The sequence below is a fragment of the Cherax quadricarinatus genome, unplaced genomic scaffold (assembly GCF_038502225.1).
Source record: "Cherax quadricarinatus isolate ZL_2023a unplaced genomic scaffold, ASM3850222v1 Contig1505, whole genome shotgun sequence".
In the NCBI taxonomy this organism is placed as follows: Eukaryota; Metazoa; Arthropoda; class Malacostraca; order Decapoda; family Parastacidae; genus Cherax; species Cherax quadricarinatus.
The window spans coordinates 22,573-37,500 of NW_027196531.1; the positions used below are offsets into that span (position 1 = coordinate 22,573).

The window sequence follows — 14,928 nt, forward strand, 5'->3', positions numbered from 1 at the left end:
ATAATACACCTTCACTTCAAAATATTACTGCTGTGCTGATAAGACAGCAACTGGTAGGGAGGACTTCTGTGCCAGTCTTGGTGGTGAACAATCTCACTCATGCTTGATCATCAGTGACAAATTACCCCTATTCTCTGGGATGTTTGTCCTCATGTTAGTCTGCCCGCTGGGCATATTAATGACCGAGGCAATTTATCAGCTCCATTTTTCCACTACAAATTTTTCATTATTTTAGTGGGAAGCAGATTCCTGAACTCTTTCCTTTCATCTCCCAGCTTGGGCAATACTACTTTCCCTTACATTGGGAAGAAAGTTAGGTATGGTGAAAACTGTCAGTGGTCCTTGAAACCCCCAACTAGAAAAAGAATATTGGAGTTTCCCTTAGAGTGAGAGATACAACATAACATCCCAGGCTGAGAACTATTATTATTATTACATTCATGGGGGAAGTGCTAAACCTACAGGGATGCTCAGAGTGCCTGGGGGAATGAGAAGCAATTCAGTTTGAAATTAAGACAGGCAAGATTCAATTCCTTGGATCAAGATCCTCTCACTGGCATCAATAAACCTCCCTTGAGGAGACCTTGTAGAGGGAAACACAGCCATAACATTCCCAAGAGTGAGGTGTACGAGGCAGAAACATAGACTAGGCAACTTGGATAAAAAAATTCTCCAGCAGTCATAGTGTCAACAGTGAAGGTTAAAAAAAAGGGTATTTACATAACACAAACATTGTATTAGCAGTACATTTTTCAATCAATAAAATAGCTATGGCAATTTACAACATGATCAATTCCAGTATTATTATTCACAATTATCTAATGATTTTACAAATGACTTATTATAACTTCTGCATAATGAAAAAAATATTTGGCCATTAAGTACAGAATTTCAAACTTTTTATGCATTGCAACAGGCATTGTATTATGAGATTATTATTTATATAAAACAAAATTAAAAAACAAAAACAATTATCTTTTACAATCACAACATAATGAATTATTTATTAAATTTTAAAAAAGTTGAATACCAAATCAAAACATGAATTGTACTATATTTAAGTTTTATTGCCAAATCTGGTTACTCATGACTATCTGATGAGGAATTTTCCTTCTTTTTCTTCTTCTTTTTCTTTTTACCTTTCTTACTCTTTTTCTTTGATTCTGAATCAGAATCAGATTCTTTCTCATTTTCACTTCTCTTTTTCCTCTTTTTCTTCTTTTTGTTTTTCTTCTTTTTCTTCTCATCTGAATCATCAGTGTCACTCTCACTATTATGCTTGTGTTTCTTTTTCTTCTTCTTAAGAGATTTCTTCAAGTGTCTTAGCATTTTTTCTCTTGCTTCTTCATCACTTGGTAAGCCATCACTGTCTTCACTCTCAACATGACTTCTTTTAGAAGATTCATGTTTCTTGTGTTTTTCCATTCTGCATCTGTCTACCTGCACATCTCTGCCATTCTTCTCATTCCTGGAAAAGTGTTTTGCATCATTTTTATCTCTACTATTGCCTTCACAGGACTGCTGCCTCTGAGGAGACTTTCTGTCCTTCTCTGATACTTGAGGCTGTCCATGATCTATGTGCCGTGAATCTCTAGCATTTTTATTCCTGTTTCTGGACTGGTTGCTGTGGTCTTTGCTGGGATCGTACCTTTGACCTTTCTTATCATCAACTCTTTGGCCATTATCATCAAAGAACTCAACTCCTCGTCCCTTCCCTCTCCATTTTATTTTTGAAACTGACTGACTGAAGTCTACGTGAATTCTTCGGTCATCAATTAACACATTATCCATCTTGAAGTAAGCATCTTCACAGGATTTTGTTTCACCAAATTCTATAAATGCATAATGAAGTGAATTATTTGTTATTCTGTCACGTATCACCTCACAAGAATTAATCTTCCCAAACCTACTGAAAATAATTTCTAAATCTTCAGATGTTGTGACTGGATTAAGCTTACATACAAATAAAACATTTTCTGGAGGTGCCATGTCAGCATCTGGCAAATCTCCAACCATCTCAAGAATTGTAGCTCTAGCTCTGGCTTCTCTTTCTTCAATTTCTTCCTGTATTTCCACCATGGTCTTACCTTCAGTGTCATCAATTGTCTCATCAGCAGCAATATAATCTGACTCAAACACTTCGCGAGTGGGCTTTGGAGACTCATCAGGGAACTCGACCTCCTTAGGATCTGGGTATGGATCATCTAAAATAACAGTGTGAGAGATTCGAATGTCTTGATATGGGCGGTTCTTATCATCAGTCAATGTTTGATTCAATTTACAAATTACCTCCAACCCTTCAACAACTTTTCCAAATACCAAATGCTCAGCATCCAGTGAATCTAAGTTTTCGCCCAAGGTTATGAAGAACTGTGATCCAAATCTGGAAAAAATATCATATATAATGTATTTATTGGTTAAAAACTTTTTATACAAATCTCATGAACACTGTCATTTGATTTAATAAAAAAAAATGTTGTATGTAATTCCACAAAAATCTAAGACTACAGTGGACATTTCTAAAATGATGTAGACCTGAAAACTACAATAACTAAGATACATATTTTAAATAAATAAAGTACTACCATATATTATTCTGCATACTATATACAGTATGATTCACTTTTTAAAAGCTCTTACTGAAGGACATCTTGTGAATAGCCTCACTTTTTCATGACATTTTTTTGCAGTGTCCACTCTCTTTTACTTACAATTCGGCCCTAAAATTGAAAACAAAACATAGGATTTCATTCAAAACGTGCTCACTGGTTTTCCTACATCCAAATTTATCTTATTTTTCTACACTCTTATGAAAGTTAATGATAACCTGATCAGAGTAATATTTAGAGATAAAACTTCTAAAGGAAAAACCTGGAGCAAAATGCATCAAATGGATTTTTCTGTAAAGTGGAACCTTGGTTTTCATTTGCCCTGGTTTTCATCGAATTTGGTTTTCGATGACTTTTTTCATCAAAATTTTGCCCCAGTTTTCATTCACCACCTCAGTTTTCAGCGAGTTGACAATGGTCCGCCATACCAAACGTGTCCGCCCGCACCAACACAGAGCATCCCACACGTTCTGAGTCAATCTGGATTTGTTTCTCGTCAGTAGAGGGTGGTAGTGATGGTGGTAGAGGGTGGTAGTGCTTGTGATGGTGGTGGAGGGTGGTAGTGATTGTGGTAGAGGGTGGTAGTGATGGTGGTAGAGATAACCTCTCCTCCCTCTCCCCTCCCTTTCAGGGTTTCGGCCGTACTAGTATGGCTCACGCACCAGTGTCCATGACGTACTAGTACGCCTAAATTCTAGCGCCTCAAATCTAGTGGGAGAAAGCTGGTAGGCCTACATATGAAAGAATGGGTCTATGTGGTCAGTGTGCGCAGAATAAAAAAATCCTGCAGCACACAGTGCGTAATGAGAAAAAAAAAACTTTGACTGTGTTTTTAGATTAAAACAGTGACTTTGCACTGTATTTTCGTATGGTATTTATGGTTGCATTCTAGTTTTCTTGGTCTCATTTTATAGAATGGAAGACATATTACAGAAATTGAGACGATTTTGATTAGTTTCACAATGAAAAGTACCTTGAAATTGAGCTCAAATTAGTAGAAATGTTCGATTTTTGCCAAAGTTCAAAAGTAAACGAATCATGCCATGCGTCCAATACATGTCAACTGGTGAGTCTAATATTCTTTCACAGTTGCGCTGATATTATATATACCATTTCTACATTAATGCAGTAGTCTGCATAACAGTAAATCTTCTATTTTTTTTTGTGAGAATAAAAATTCAAAGTGAAAAGCAAAAGAATGTAAGAGGGGCTTATTATTATTATGATCAAAAAGAAACGCTAAGCCACAAGGGCTATACAGCGCTGCAGGGTAGGGAAGGAAGCGAGGGTATTGGGCGGCAGAAGGGGGGAGGGATGATCAGTAGGTTACAGAAAACAGCGGGGCAGGGGATAGTGCGGGGGTAGAGGGTAGCAAGAGATTGAGGTAGAAAGGGCTGAAGGTATCATCAGAGTTTGTGAAGTAAGTCAGTTGTTGTCAAAAAGTCAATGAGAGAGTCCGGATGAAAGGTGGGTCCATCAGCGAGAAGGGAAGGTAAAGAGAGAGCAGCGGAGCGAAGACGACGTTGGAGGTAAATTCTGCGTGCTCGTTGATAAAGTGGGCAGTCTAACAGAATGTGGCTGACCGATAATGGAACCTGACAATTCTCACAGAGAGGAGCAGGGCGCCTCTCCATGAGATATCCATGAGTAAGACGAGTATGGCCAATGCGAAGACGGGAGAGAGTAGTCTCCCAACCTCGACACTGGTGACAAGAAGACGGCCAGTAACCTATACTCGGTTTAATAGATTGAAGTTTGTTACCGAGCAGAGTAGACCAACGTTGTTGCCAACGGGTGTGAAGGTGGGTAGCTATTGCAGCAAAATAGTCCGTAAATGGAACACCTCTATATGAAACTGGTAGGTCATGTACTGCTGACCGCGCAGCAGTGTCTGCCTGTTCATTGCCCTGTACGTCAACATGACCAGGGACCCAACAAAAAACAATATCTTTATGCTTGGAAGAGATGCGGCGTAGCCAAAGTTGGATACGGAGGACTAAGGGGTGAGGTGTATCAAATTTCTGTATAGCCTGTAAAGCACTAAGGGAGTCTGAGACAACCACAAATGATGACACAGGCATAGATGCAATACGGATAAGTGCTGCAAGAATGGCATACAATTCAGCAGTAAAGATACTAGCCGAAGATAGTAAATGCCCTCGTACGACGCTGTCCGGAAACACTGCTGCGAATCCTACGCCGTCAGAAGACTTAGAGCCATCTGTGTACACTGCAATGGCATGAGAATGAGAGTGGAAGTGGTCAAGAAAAAGAGAGCGGGAAGCTACCGTAGACAGTTGGGCTTTCGAGCAAGGGAGTGAGAAAGAACAGACTCGAACAGCTGGAACTTCCCAGGGGGGTAGGGAAAAGTGAGATGCTACATGAACATAGAAAGGTGGTAATTGAAGAGAAGACAAGAGCGAATGTAGGCGAAGAGAGAAGGGACGGAGCAAACAGGGGCGGCGAACAAATAAAGAATGTCTACTAATATCGGTGACCATTCTATAAATGGAAGGATTGCGGAGATCATGAGAGCGTACATAGTAGCGAAGGCAATGGGCATCACGGCGATCGGATAAGGATGGAACGTTCGCTTCTGCATAGAGGCTCTCAACAGGGGAAGAGCGAAAAGCACCAAGGCATAAACGTAATCCTTGGTGATGAATGGGGTTAAGGCTAGAGAGAGTAGCAGGAGAGGCCGCTGAATAGATCTGGTCACCATAATCAAGTTTCGATAAAATGAGGGTGGAATGTAGGCGAAGGAGAGTTCGACGATCAGCTCCCCATGAAAGATGAGCAAGGGTTTTAAGAAGGTTCAGCCGGCTGTGACAAGTTGCCTTCAGAGAGGTAATGTGAGGTTTCCAGGATAACCTACGGTCAAAGAGGAGGCCTAGAAACCTGACTGTATCACGTTCAGGGATACGGGAGCCATAGAGGTACAAAGGATGATCGGAGATGACAGAGCGTCTAGTGAAAGTAATTTGGTGAGTTTTGGTACTGGAAAATTTAAACCCATGTGTGGTGGCCCAATTGGAAACACGGTCGACCGCATGCTGGAGAGAAACTGTAATGAGGTGACAGTCAGCGCCTGCACAGGCAATAGCGAAGTCATCAACATAGAGTGATGACCAAATATTGGATGGAAGACTAGAGGCCAAATCATTTATAGCAAGGAGAAAAAGTGTTGTGCTCAGAACACATCCCTGGGGGACACCTTCAGCTTGGATAAAGTCCGGGGAGAGCACATTATTAACCCGAACACGGAAATGTCTGTCAGTTAAAAAGTTCTTAAGGAAGGATGGTAGATTGCCTCGAAGGCCTAAGGAGTGGGCTTGGGCCAAAATATTATACCTCCAAGTTGTGTCATATGCCTTCTCAAGGTCAAAAAATATGGCAATAACTGAGTGGTTATTCGCAAAGGCATTACGAACATACGTATCCAAGCGTAGTAAGGGGTCTATGGTAGAACGGCCCTTACGAAAGCCATATTGACGAGTGGAGAGACTGTTGTGTGTCTCTAAATACCACACTAAACGTCTATTTACCAGGCGTTCCATCACTTTGCAAACTGCACTGGTAAGAGCAATGGGACGATAGTGGGAGGCTTCATGTCCCGTAGTACCCGGTTTGCGGAAAGGGAGAACAATGGCAGATTTCCACAGCTGTGGAAGAACTCCTTGTGACCAAATAAGATTGAAAAGGCGTAATAGGACTGCAAGGGCTGACTGATGTAAATGTTGTAGCATACGAATATGAATGTCGTCGGGCCCAGCTGCCGATGATCGGCAAGCTGAGAGTGTTGCCTCCAGTTCCTGAAGTGTAAAAGGCACATTATACTGTTCTTCTCTGAGAGAAGAAAAGTCCAAGGGTGCTAACTCTCTGGCAGACTTTGAGGAAAGAAACGAGGGGCATAGATGGAGCCCCTGAGAAATACGGACCAGATGATTGCCAATTTCATTGGCAACATCTAGTGGGTTTGCTATATCAACACCGGCAACCCGCAGAACAGGAGCCGGGTCAGGAGAATATTTACCACTCAGTTTTCGTACTTTTTTCCAGACTGCACTCATAGAGGAAGCAGAGGTGATGGTGGAGACATAATCTCGCCAGCAAGTGCGTTTAGCGTCACGGATGACACGGCGAGCGATCGCACGCTTCTGCTTAAAATCAAGAAGTCTCTCCGTGGTTCTATTGTACCGGTACCTGCCCCACGCAGCGCGTTTCAAACGTACTGCACGAGCACAAGCAGGAGACCACCAAGGCACGCATTTCTGAGAATGCCTGCCCGAAGTTTGGGGTATAGAATGAGAAGCTGCGGTTAAAACGGAGGACGAGAAGAGGTGTAAAAGCTCATCAATGGAGGACGAAGAAGGAACCTCACTAAAAACAGTTAGTTGTGAGTAAAGGTTCCAATTTGCCTGATCAAATTGCCAGCGTGGGTTACGAAGAGGTGGTGAATATGAAGGGGAAGTAAGAATGATTGGGAAATGATCGCTGTCATGTAAATCCGGGAGAACAGACCAGGTGAAGTCTAATGCGGCGGAGGAAGAGCAGACTGAGAGATCGATGCAAGAGAGAGTATGAGTCCGAGGATCAAAATGGGTGTGAGTACCTGTATTTAAAACATGGAGGGGGTGGGTAACAAGAAAACCCTCATACTGAATGCCACGGGAATCACAGTGAGACACCCCCCCCTCCCCTAGAGGAAATGATGGGCATTAAAATCGCCAAGTGGCGGTAATGACGAAACAAGAAAGGCAATATCCGGGATAGATAATGCCCGAGAAGGAGAGAGATACAAAGAACAGAGTGTATACCACCTATGCAAGTGGATACGGGCTGCTGTGTAATGCAGCGAAGTACGAACAAATAGCTGATGGTACGGAATATCAGTGCGTAGAAGAAGGGCACTTTCATTAAAGGTCCCATCAGGAAAAGGATCTGAAGAATACAATAAATTATAGCCTGAGATGGGATAGATAACAGCAGAGTGTAATTTTGGTTCCTGTAAGCAAACACCAACAGGGGAAAACTGGGAGAGCAACATCTGAAGCTCACCCCGATTACCCCTGAGGCCGCGAATATTCCACTGTAAATAGGCCATGATTGGCAACGATAAAGATACCTGAAATCCGCAGGTAAGGGTACCTACGGACTAGAGGGGTTAGAAAAGTCCACATTCGGTGGCAAAGGAAAACGTTCAAGTAGCGAAGGAAAGTTGCGTAGTGAAGAAAGGGGTTGCGCAAAAGGAGAAGAGAAAAGAAAAGGAACAGAGGGTGGATCAGTGTCCATTGATGGTTTGGTCTCTGCAATATATTCAGAGATTGCTTCAAGTGTTTCAGAGTTCAGAGACGTCGTATGGGAGACAATATTGGAGATGGAAGGAGGAGGAGCTTGAGTAAACATCGGAGCTGTAATGGACTGTACCAAGGGGCCAAAGGGTGGAGGGAACTGGAGAAGTGTGGGAGGGGACAGAAGAGGCAGAAACCTGGGAGGTGGCAGAAGAGGAAGAAATTTAGGAGGGGACAGGGGAGGAAGGCACAGTACGAGGAGGAGGATGAACCTCCACACTTGTAACAGAGCCAGTGGAAGGGGAAGACCCAGGTACAGAGACTGGGAAGGTAAAATGTGCAGGTGGATGAAGGGAAGGAGGGATTAAAGGTGATTTTCTGGGCCTCTGAGAAGTAGAGGGACAGTTGGGAGGAGGTGTCATACGAGGTCTTGTCGATACCGGGGTTTGTGAGGGAGAACACGAAGAAGTGAGGACAGACTGAGGTGTTGAAGTAGGGACGTCTGAGCCCAGGACAGCAAAAGAATTAGATACAGGAGTGACTATGGGACTGGCAACCGCAGAGGAGGCTGCAGAAGATGGGACCCCAGAAGTGGGGGGACGTTTTGAAACACGAGAATAAGAAACACGGGGTAGTCTCCCTTGGAGGCGGAGATGAGAAACTGCCATAGCATAAGGGAGACCTTCTGCCTCTTTGAGGCAACGAATTTCCCGCTCATTTAAGTAGACCTGGCAACGGCGAGAGTACGAAGGGTGAGCCTCATGACAATTAAGGCAAGAGGGAGGTCGACTGCAAGACGTATTAGAATGGTCATCGGCACCACAGACTGGGCATTCGGCTATAGATCTGCAATATTTTGCTGGGTGGCCAAATCGCCAGCAATTCCTACACTGTTGCGGTGTAGGGATCACCTTCCGAACTTGTAACCGATGTCCTGCTACATAAACAGAGGATGGGAGTTCACGGCTGTCAAAAGTTAAACGAGCCACATTGCAAGGGTATCGTCTTCGCCCGCGGGCAGGAAGAACATAAGTGTCTACCTTGAGAATTGGGAGATCTTGGAGTTCCAGCTGTTCGAGAATGTCATTGCCACATGTCTGGAAATTCTGTTGGACTATGGTATGGGGCAGAATAACAGTACCACTACAAGAATTGAGGGAATGATGTTTTTCGATAGTGATAGGAATAGTATCGATATGTGAAAGAAGAGAAAGATCATGAGCTTGGGTAGAATTCTGGACTGTGATGATGCGCGTACCACTCTTAAGAGCATGAAAGGAAATATCTCTACCAACGTGGCGTAGGAGCGCTTTGCCAATACTATGGTCGGAAAGATAGGCAGTAGAAGAAGTCGGTCTTAAAGTAAAGAATTTAGTCCATTGTGTGGTCCGAAACTGAGTGTGGAGAGGGAGTGCATGACGTGTCGGTCTTTTCCGAGTAGAATGGGAAGGTAACGAAATAACATCATCAGGAGATTGTCGTTGGCGTTTAGAAGTGGGACCAGAGTCGGTCTGACGTGGGACGGGCTGGTGATTCGAAAATCGCTGCACCATAGAGGGAGAGGCCGGAAGCATAGTCAAAGGAAAGCGGAGGTCAGATAAATCGAAGGAGTCAGTGGAAGCCCCGGTACCTGAAGCGGGTGACGAAACAGCACCAGCAAGAGGTACAGGGGCCTTAGGAATGTCCGAAGAGTGGCCAAAAGACGAGGCGAGGTCAGAACGAGGTGCGGTAACAATAAGGGGCCCGGGGGTAGCGGGGTCATTGATCGGGTGCTCCATGGTTAGGTTACTTCTTTCTTTTTTTTTAAGAAAAAAAAGAAAGAAAAGAAAATAAAAATAAAAAAAAGAAAAAAAAAAGGGGGGACCGGGGAGGGATAGTTCCTAGGAGGAATGAAAGGGCCAGAAATCTCCCTCCGCGCCCAAGAGGACCTCAGCACCGCAAGTAGCGCAGATGCAGCATGGAACCCGTGCCATACCCTACCCTTCATGCCGGTAAACCAGCAATCCGGGATAGCAACCTCACATCTGCCGAGCTACCTCGGTGGACAAAAGAGAGGGTGGCCGGATATCCGCCACAAAGCATACCTCCTTCGGCCACCACCCCCGGAATCCGAAAGGTGGCTTCCAGAGATACACCCGTCGCCCGAAAGACACCCAAAGCCACCCTCCGGGATACCGGAGAGGGATCGGGACATCCCCAGGCGATCCAGATTCCACGGCAAACTACGCCACCGCCAAGAACCTCAACGGAATGGGATGGACCCCGGTACTCTTCCCCCTACCTATGAACTAGTGTGCCTGTGGGAAAAATCCCAAAGGCCAAAAAGAGGAAGGGCAAAAGGGAGGGGGGGGAGGAGGAGGAGGAAAGGAAAAAGGGGAGGATGGGATAGGGAAGGGGGGACTGGGGGGTAATTAGGTTCGGTCTGAGGAAGGAAACCAACAGGTCTAATTCCTCAGACCAAGAGCCTCTTCGCCACGCCAAGGAGCCCCCCTTGAAGAGGTTTCATGAAGGTCAAGGTTAACCATAGAATTGATGAAGGAAAAAGGTGAGTGGTGCACTGAGGTGTCTGTGGAGATAAAAAACATTAACCATTGAGGCAAAGAAGTGAATGTACGAGAGTATAGTGGTACTAACACTCTTATATGGGTGTGAAGCATGGGTTGTGAATGATGCAGCAAGAAGGCGGCTAGAGGTAGAGGAGATGTCGTGTCCAAGGGCAATATGTGGTGTAAATATTATGCAGAGAATTTGTAGTGTGGAAATTAGAAGGTGTGGAGTTACAAAAAGTATTGTTCAGATTGTTGAAGAGTGGTTATTGAGATGATTTGATCATTTAGAGAGGATGGAGAAAAATAGAATGACTTGGAGGGTGTATAAATCTGTAGTGGAGGGGAGGAAGGGTAGGGGTCATCCTAGGAAAGGATGGAGAGGTTAAAAGAGGTTTTCTGTGCAAGGGGCCTGGACATGCAGCAGGCATGTGTGAGCATGTTAGATAGGAGTGAAAGGAGACAGATGGTTTTTGGAACCTGACGAGGTGTTGGAGTGTGAGAAGGGTAATATTTTGTGAAAGGATTCAAGGAAACTGGTTAGCTGGACTCGAGTCCTGGAGGTGGGAAGTACAATGCCTGCACATTAAAGGAGGGGTTTGGGATACTGGCTGTTTGGAGTGATATCTAAACTACTGCAGTATGAAGGATCATCTGCACTGAAATATCAGTATGCTTCTAGTAAGACAGTGATTGAGCAGCTGTCAGTGAAAGTGTTTTTTTCTTTATTGGGTCACTCTACCTAGGTGGGAGATAGCCAGATTTATGATAAAATGAACCTCCATAAAATGGGTATCACCTAGAATGGACAAAAAATTCTGGCCAGACAAAGGCTTAACATGTACAGTGGACCCCCAGTTTACGATATTATTTCATTCCAGAAGTATGTTCAGGTGCCAGTACTGACCGAATTTGTTCCCATAAGGAATATTGTGAATTAGATTAGTCTATTTCAGACCCCCAAACATACACATACAAACGCACTTACATAAATACACTTACATAATTGGTCGCATTGGGAGCTGATCGTAAACCGGGGGTCCACTGTACATTTAATAGTGAATATTAAAATGGTATAAAATACCGACAGTTTGTTAGGTAAGACACATATGCAACAGTTAGGTATCTTTATTTTGAAACGTTTCGCCTACACAAAAGGCTTCTTCAGTTGAGTACAGAAAAGTTGACAGAAGCAGAAGAGATGAGAAGATGATGTAATCAGTCCATCACCCTTGAAGTTTCAAGGTGGTCAGTCCCTCAGTCTGGAGAAGAGTACTGTTCCATAGTCTGAAACAATATGGAGTTGAAGTGACAGGGTGGAGCCTTATATACCACCCGGAGGCGAGATGTAGGCCACAAGTAGAGGTAAGAATATAGTCGTTGGGAGGTCACATCCCTCTCAAATCCAGCCTTTCTCACTAGTAGAAGTTGTCCAAGCTGTACTCGATTGAAGAAGCCTGCTGTGTAGGCGAAACGTTTCAAAATAAAGATACCTAACTGTTGCATATGTGTCTTATCTAACATTTAATAGTTTTATTTATTTTATTTATTTATTTTATGTCTTTGCAAACAGTACATTGAGATTTTATATTTACAATAGTAGGTTGCAATGCAAAGAGAGCCTCTATTATGCCTAGGCATTATGGGCCAGACTACTTACAGACTACTTAACACTAAGGATTTTATCATAGTTATACAGTAGGACAGTAATTATTTCATAGTTGAACAGTAGATTATTAATTATAAGTGAATTAAATTTGTATAAGACAAAGGATATATTCATATAGCCTAAATTCCTTTTTATGAAAACAATGGTTCAATTATATTCCTGTCAACAATGGATAAAAGGTTCAAAGTGATTGTTGAAGTTATGATGTGGGAGTACATAGGTGAGTATGTGTGTACTGAATATTTAGCATTTAGTCTAGGGTGATTAAGTGGCTTTTGAGAAGAGTCTTAAACTGATTTTTTTACTAGGTTACATTAGCCCTTAAACTGTCCAAACGTAGATCTACGTTTTTTCAACATTTGAAAGTATGTAAAAAAACGTAGATCTTTTTTTATTTTTTTCCATTTGAAAACGTGTAAAAAAACTTTGATCTACATTTTTTTGGGTTATATTCGAAAATATGTAAAAAAACATAGACATACTTTTGGAGCACTACGCATGTGAACGTAAATTTGTTTGGTCAGTTTAAGGGTTAATATATTCTGGTAATGAATTCCATATTTTAGGGCCCTTTATGTGCATAGAGTTTTTACACAGTGTGATATGGACACGAGGTATATCAAAAAGAGATCTGTGTCTTGTGTTGTGGTCATGTGTCCTGTTTAGGTTGGTGAGGAAAAGTTTGAGTGGAGGGTTTATATTTGCGTGTATTGTTCTGTGTATGTAGTAGGTACATGAATAAGTATGGATGTTCTTAATGGTGAGCAGATTCAGACTTGAAAATTGGTGGAGTATGCTGGCGGGAGTGGGAATTCGTTATCATTCTTACTGCTGCCTTTTGCTGGGTTATGAGGGGTTTTAGGTGATTGGATGTTGTTGATCCACAAATTCCATATGTAAGATAAGGGTATATGAGTGTATGGTACAGTGCCAGGAGAGCTGATTGTGGAACGTAGTACCTTATCTTTGATAGTACCTGGAGTTTACCTACAGTCTTGGAGATTTTCTTGGCGATTTGTTGTATGTGTGTCCGGAACTTAAGGCTACTATCAAGGTGGATACCTAGGAATTTTCCCTCTGTGAGTCTTGTGACTGATGATCCATTTAGCGTTATGTTAATTGGATCATTTACAGCTTTGTTTCCAAACTGAATGAAATAGGTTTTATCAGTATTCAGGGTAAGTTTATTAGTCATCATCCAGGCAGATATTTTCTGCAATTCGGCATTGACTGTGTTTGCTAGTATGACTGGGTTTGGGTGGGAAAAGACATATGTAGTGTCATCTGCAAATAATATGGGTTTGAGTAGCTGTGATGCATTTGGTAGATCATTGATGTAGATGAGAAAGAGGAGTGGTCCAAGAATGCTTCCTTGTGGGACTCCTACTGTGATTGATTGGGTGGAAGAGTTTGCATTATTTGCATACACATATTGAGTTCTGTTACTAAGGTATGATTTTAGGTAGTTGAGGGAGTGGCCTCTGATACCATAGTGCATTAATTTGGAGTACAGTAGTTCATGGTCGACTGTATCGAAAGCTTTACGTAAATCAATGAAAATGCCCAGCGGGACTTCTTTCTTTTTGAGTGCGGTATATATTAGTTCTAGCATGTGTATGATAGCATCATTTGTGCTTTTATTATTCCTGAATCTAAACTGACAAGGGTTTAATATGTGTAAAATGAGGTAGGAATAGATCTGTCTATGAATTAATTTTTCAAAGATTTTAGAGAGCAGTGGTAAGTTAGATATTGGTCTATAGTTATTCAAGTCAGCTTGATCACCTTCTTTATGGATCGGAGTGATCCTCGCTATTTTGGGGATTCTTGGGAAGGTAGATGATTCAATGGATTTGTTAAAGAGGCATTGCAATAATTGGTGACAATACTTGAGAAGCTTTTTTGTACATAAACGCAGGCAAGTTGTTTATGTCTCCTGCCTTGTTTTTAAGGGTGTTTATTATGAGCGTAACTTCAATGGGGTTGGTTGGAGCTAGGAATAACATATTTGGGTAGGTGCCTATGAGGTAGTCTGATGGACGGGTGTTTGTGCTTGGTATTTTGTTTGCTAGATTTTTTCCTATGGTGGAGAAGAAAACATTAAGTCTGTTTGCTGTTTTGGTTGGAGTGAGTAGAGGTTCATCTGATTTTGTTAGTTTGATTGTTTTGTTTTCCAGGTTTTTTTTTCATATCACCTTTGATGTTATGTAATCTATTTTCATAATACAATTTTTTTGACCTTATCAGGCTGCTAAGTGCTGATGAGTAACTTTTCGACTGTTCTCTAGTTATTTGACCCATTCTATACTGTTTTTCATATTTGTGCTTTGTGTTCATGGATTTGAGGATGCTTTGTGTTAGCCAGGGATTATTCAGTCTCTTTGTTGTGATCTGTTTAGTTTTTCTGGGGCAATGTCTGTTATAGAGGCATTGGGTTTTTTTTAGAAAATTATTTATACATTCATTCATATCTGTATATGTTTTGAGCTCATTTTACAAGTCCACTCCCACACTACTACAAGCTTTCAGAACCTCTTGTAGTTAGAGGAACCTGTCCAGTGACTCTATGTGTATATATATGATAGAAAAATAGTAATAAACAACATTTTTTATTGTTGGTTTGTGTGTGTGTGTGTGTGTGTGTGTGTGTGTGTGTGTGTGCGTGTGTGTGTGTGTTTGTGTAAACATGTTTTGTAAACAATATAATGACAGCAAAGTTTGTGCTGTTATTGTGTAGTATATAATGAGTGAATATATACCATATAGTCTTTAAATTCATCTCAGAGGCCATAAAAGTTACTTTAAAAAATAAA

At 42.1% G+C, this 14,928-nt stretch overlaps 1 protein-coding gene across 1 annotated transcript in view; it reads right to left on the minus strand.

Moving 5' to 3' along the window:
- Window positions 1-715: 715 nt before the first annotated feature.
- The window catches only part of LOC128703333 (peptidyl-prolyl cis-trans isomerase sig-7), a 35,229-nt gene continuing 21,016 nt past the window's right edge, over window positions 716-14,928 (minus strand). The window contains exons 5-6 of the mRNA XM_070081032.1: window positions 6,254-6,273; window positions 716-2,383 (exon numbers count right to left, since the gene is read on the minus strand). Coding sequence (XP_069937133.1) covers window positions 1,081-2,383; window positions 6,254-6,273 — 1,323 coding nt within the window. The 3' untranslated portion in view covers window positions 716-1,080. The remainder of the gene's footprint in view (window positions 2,384-6,253; window positions 6,274-14,928) is intronic.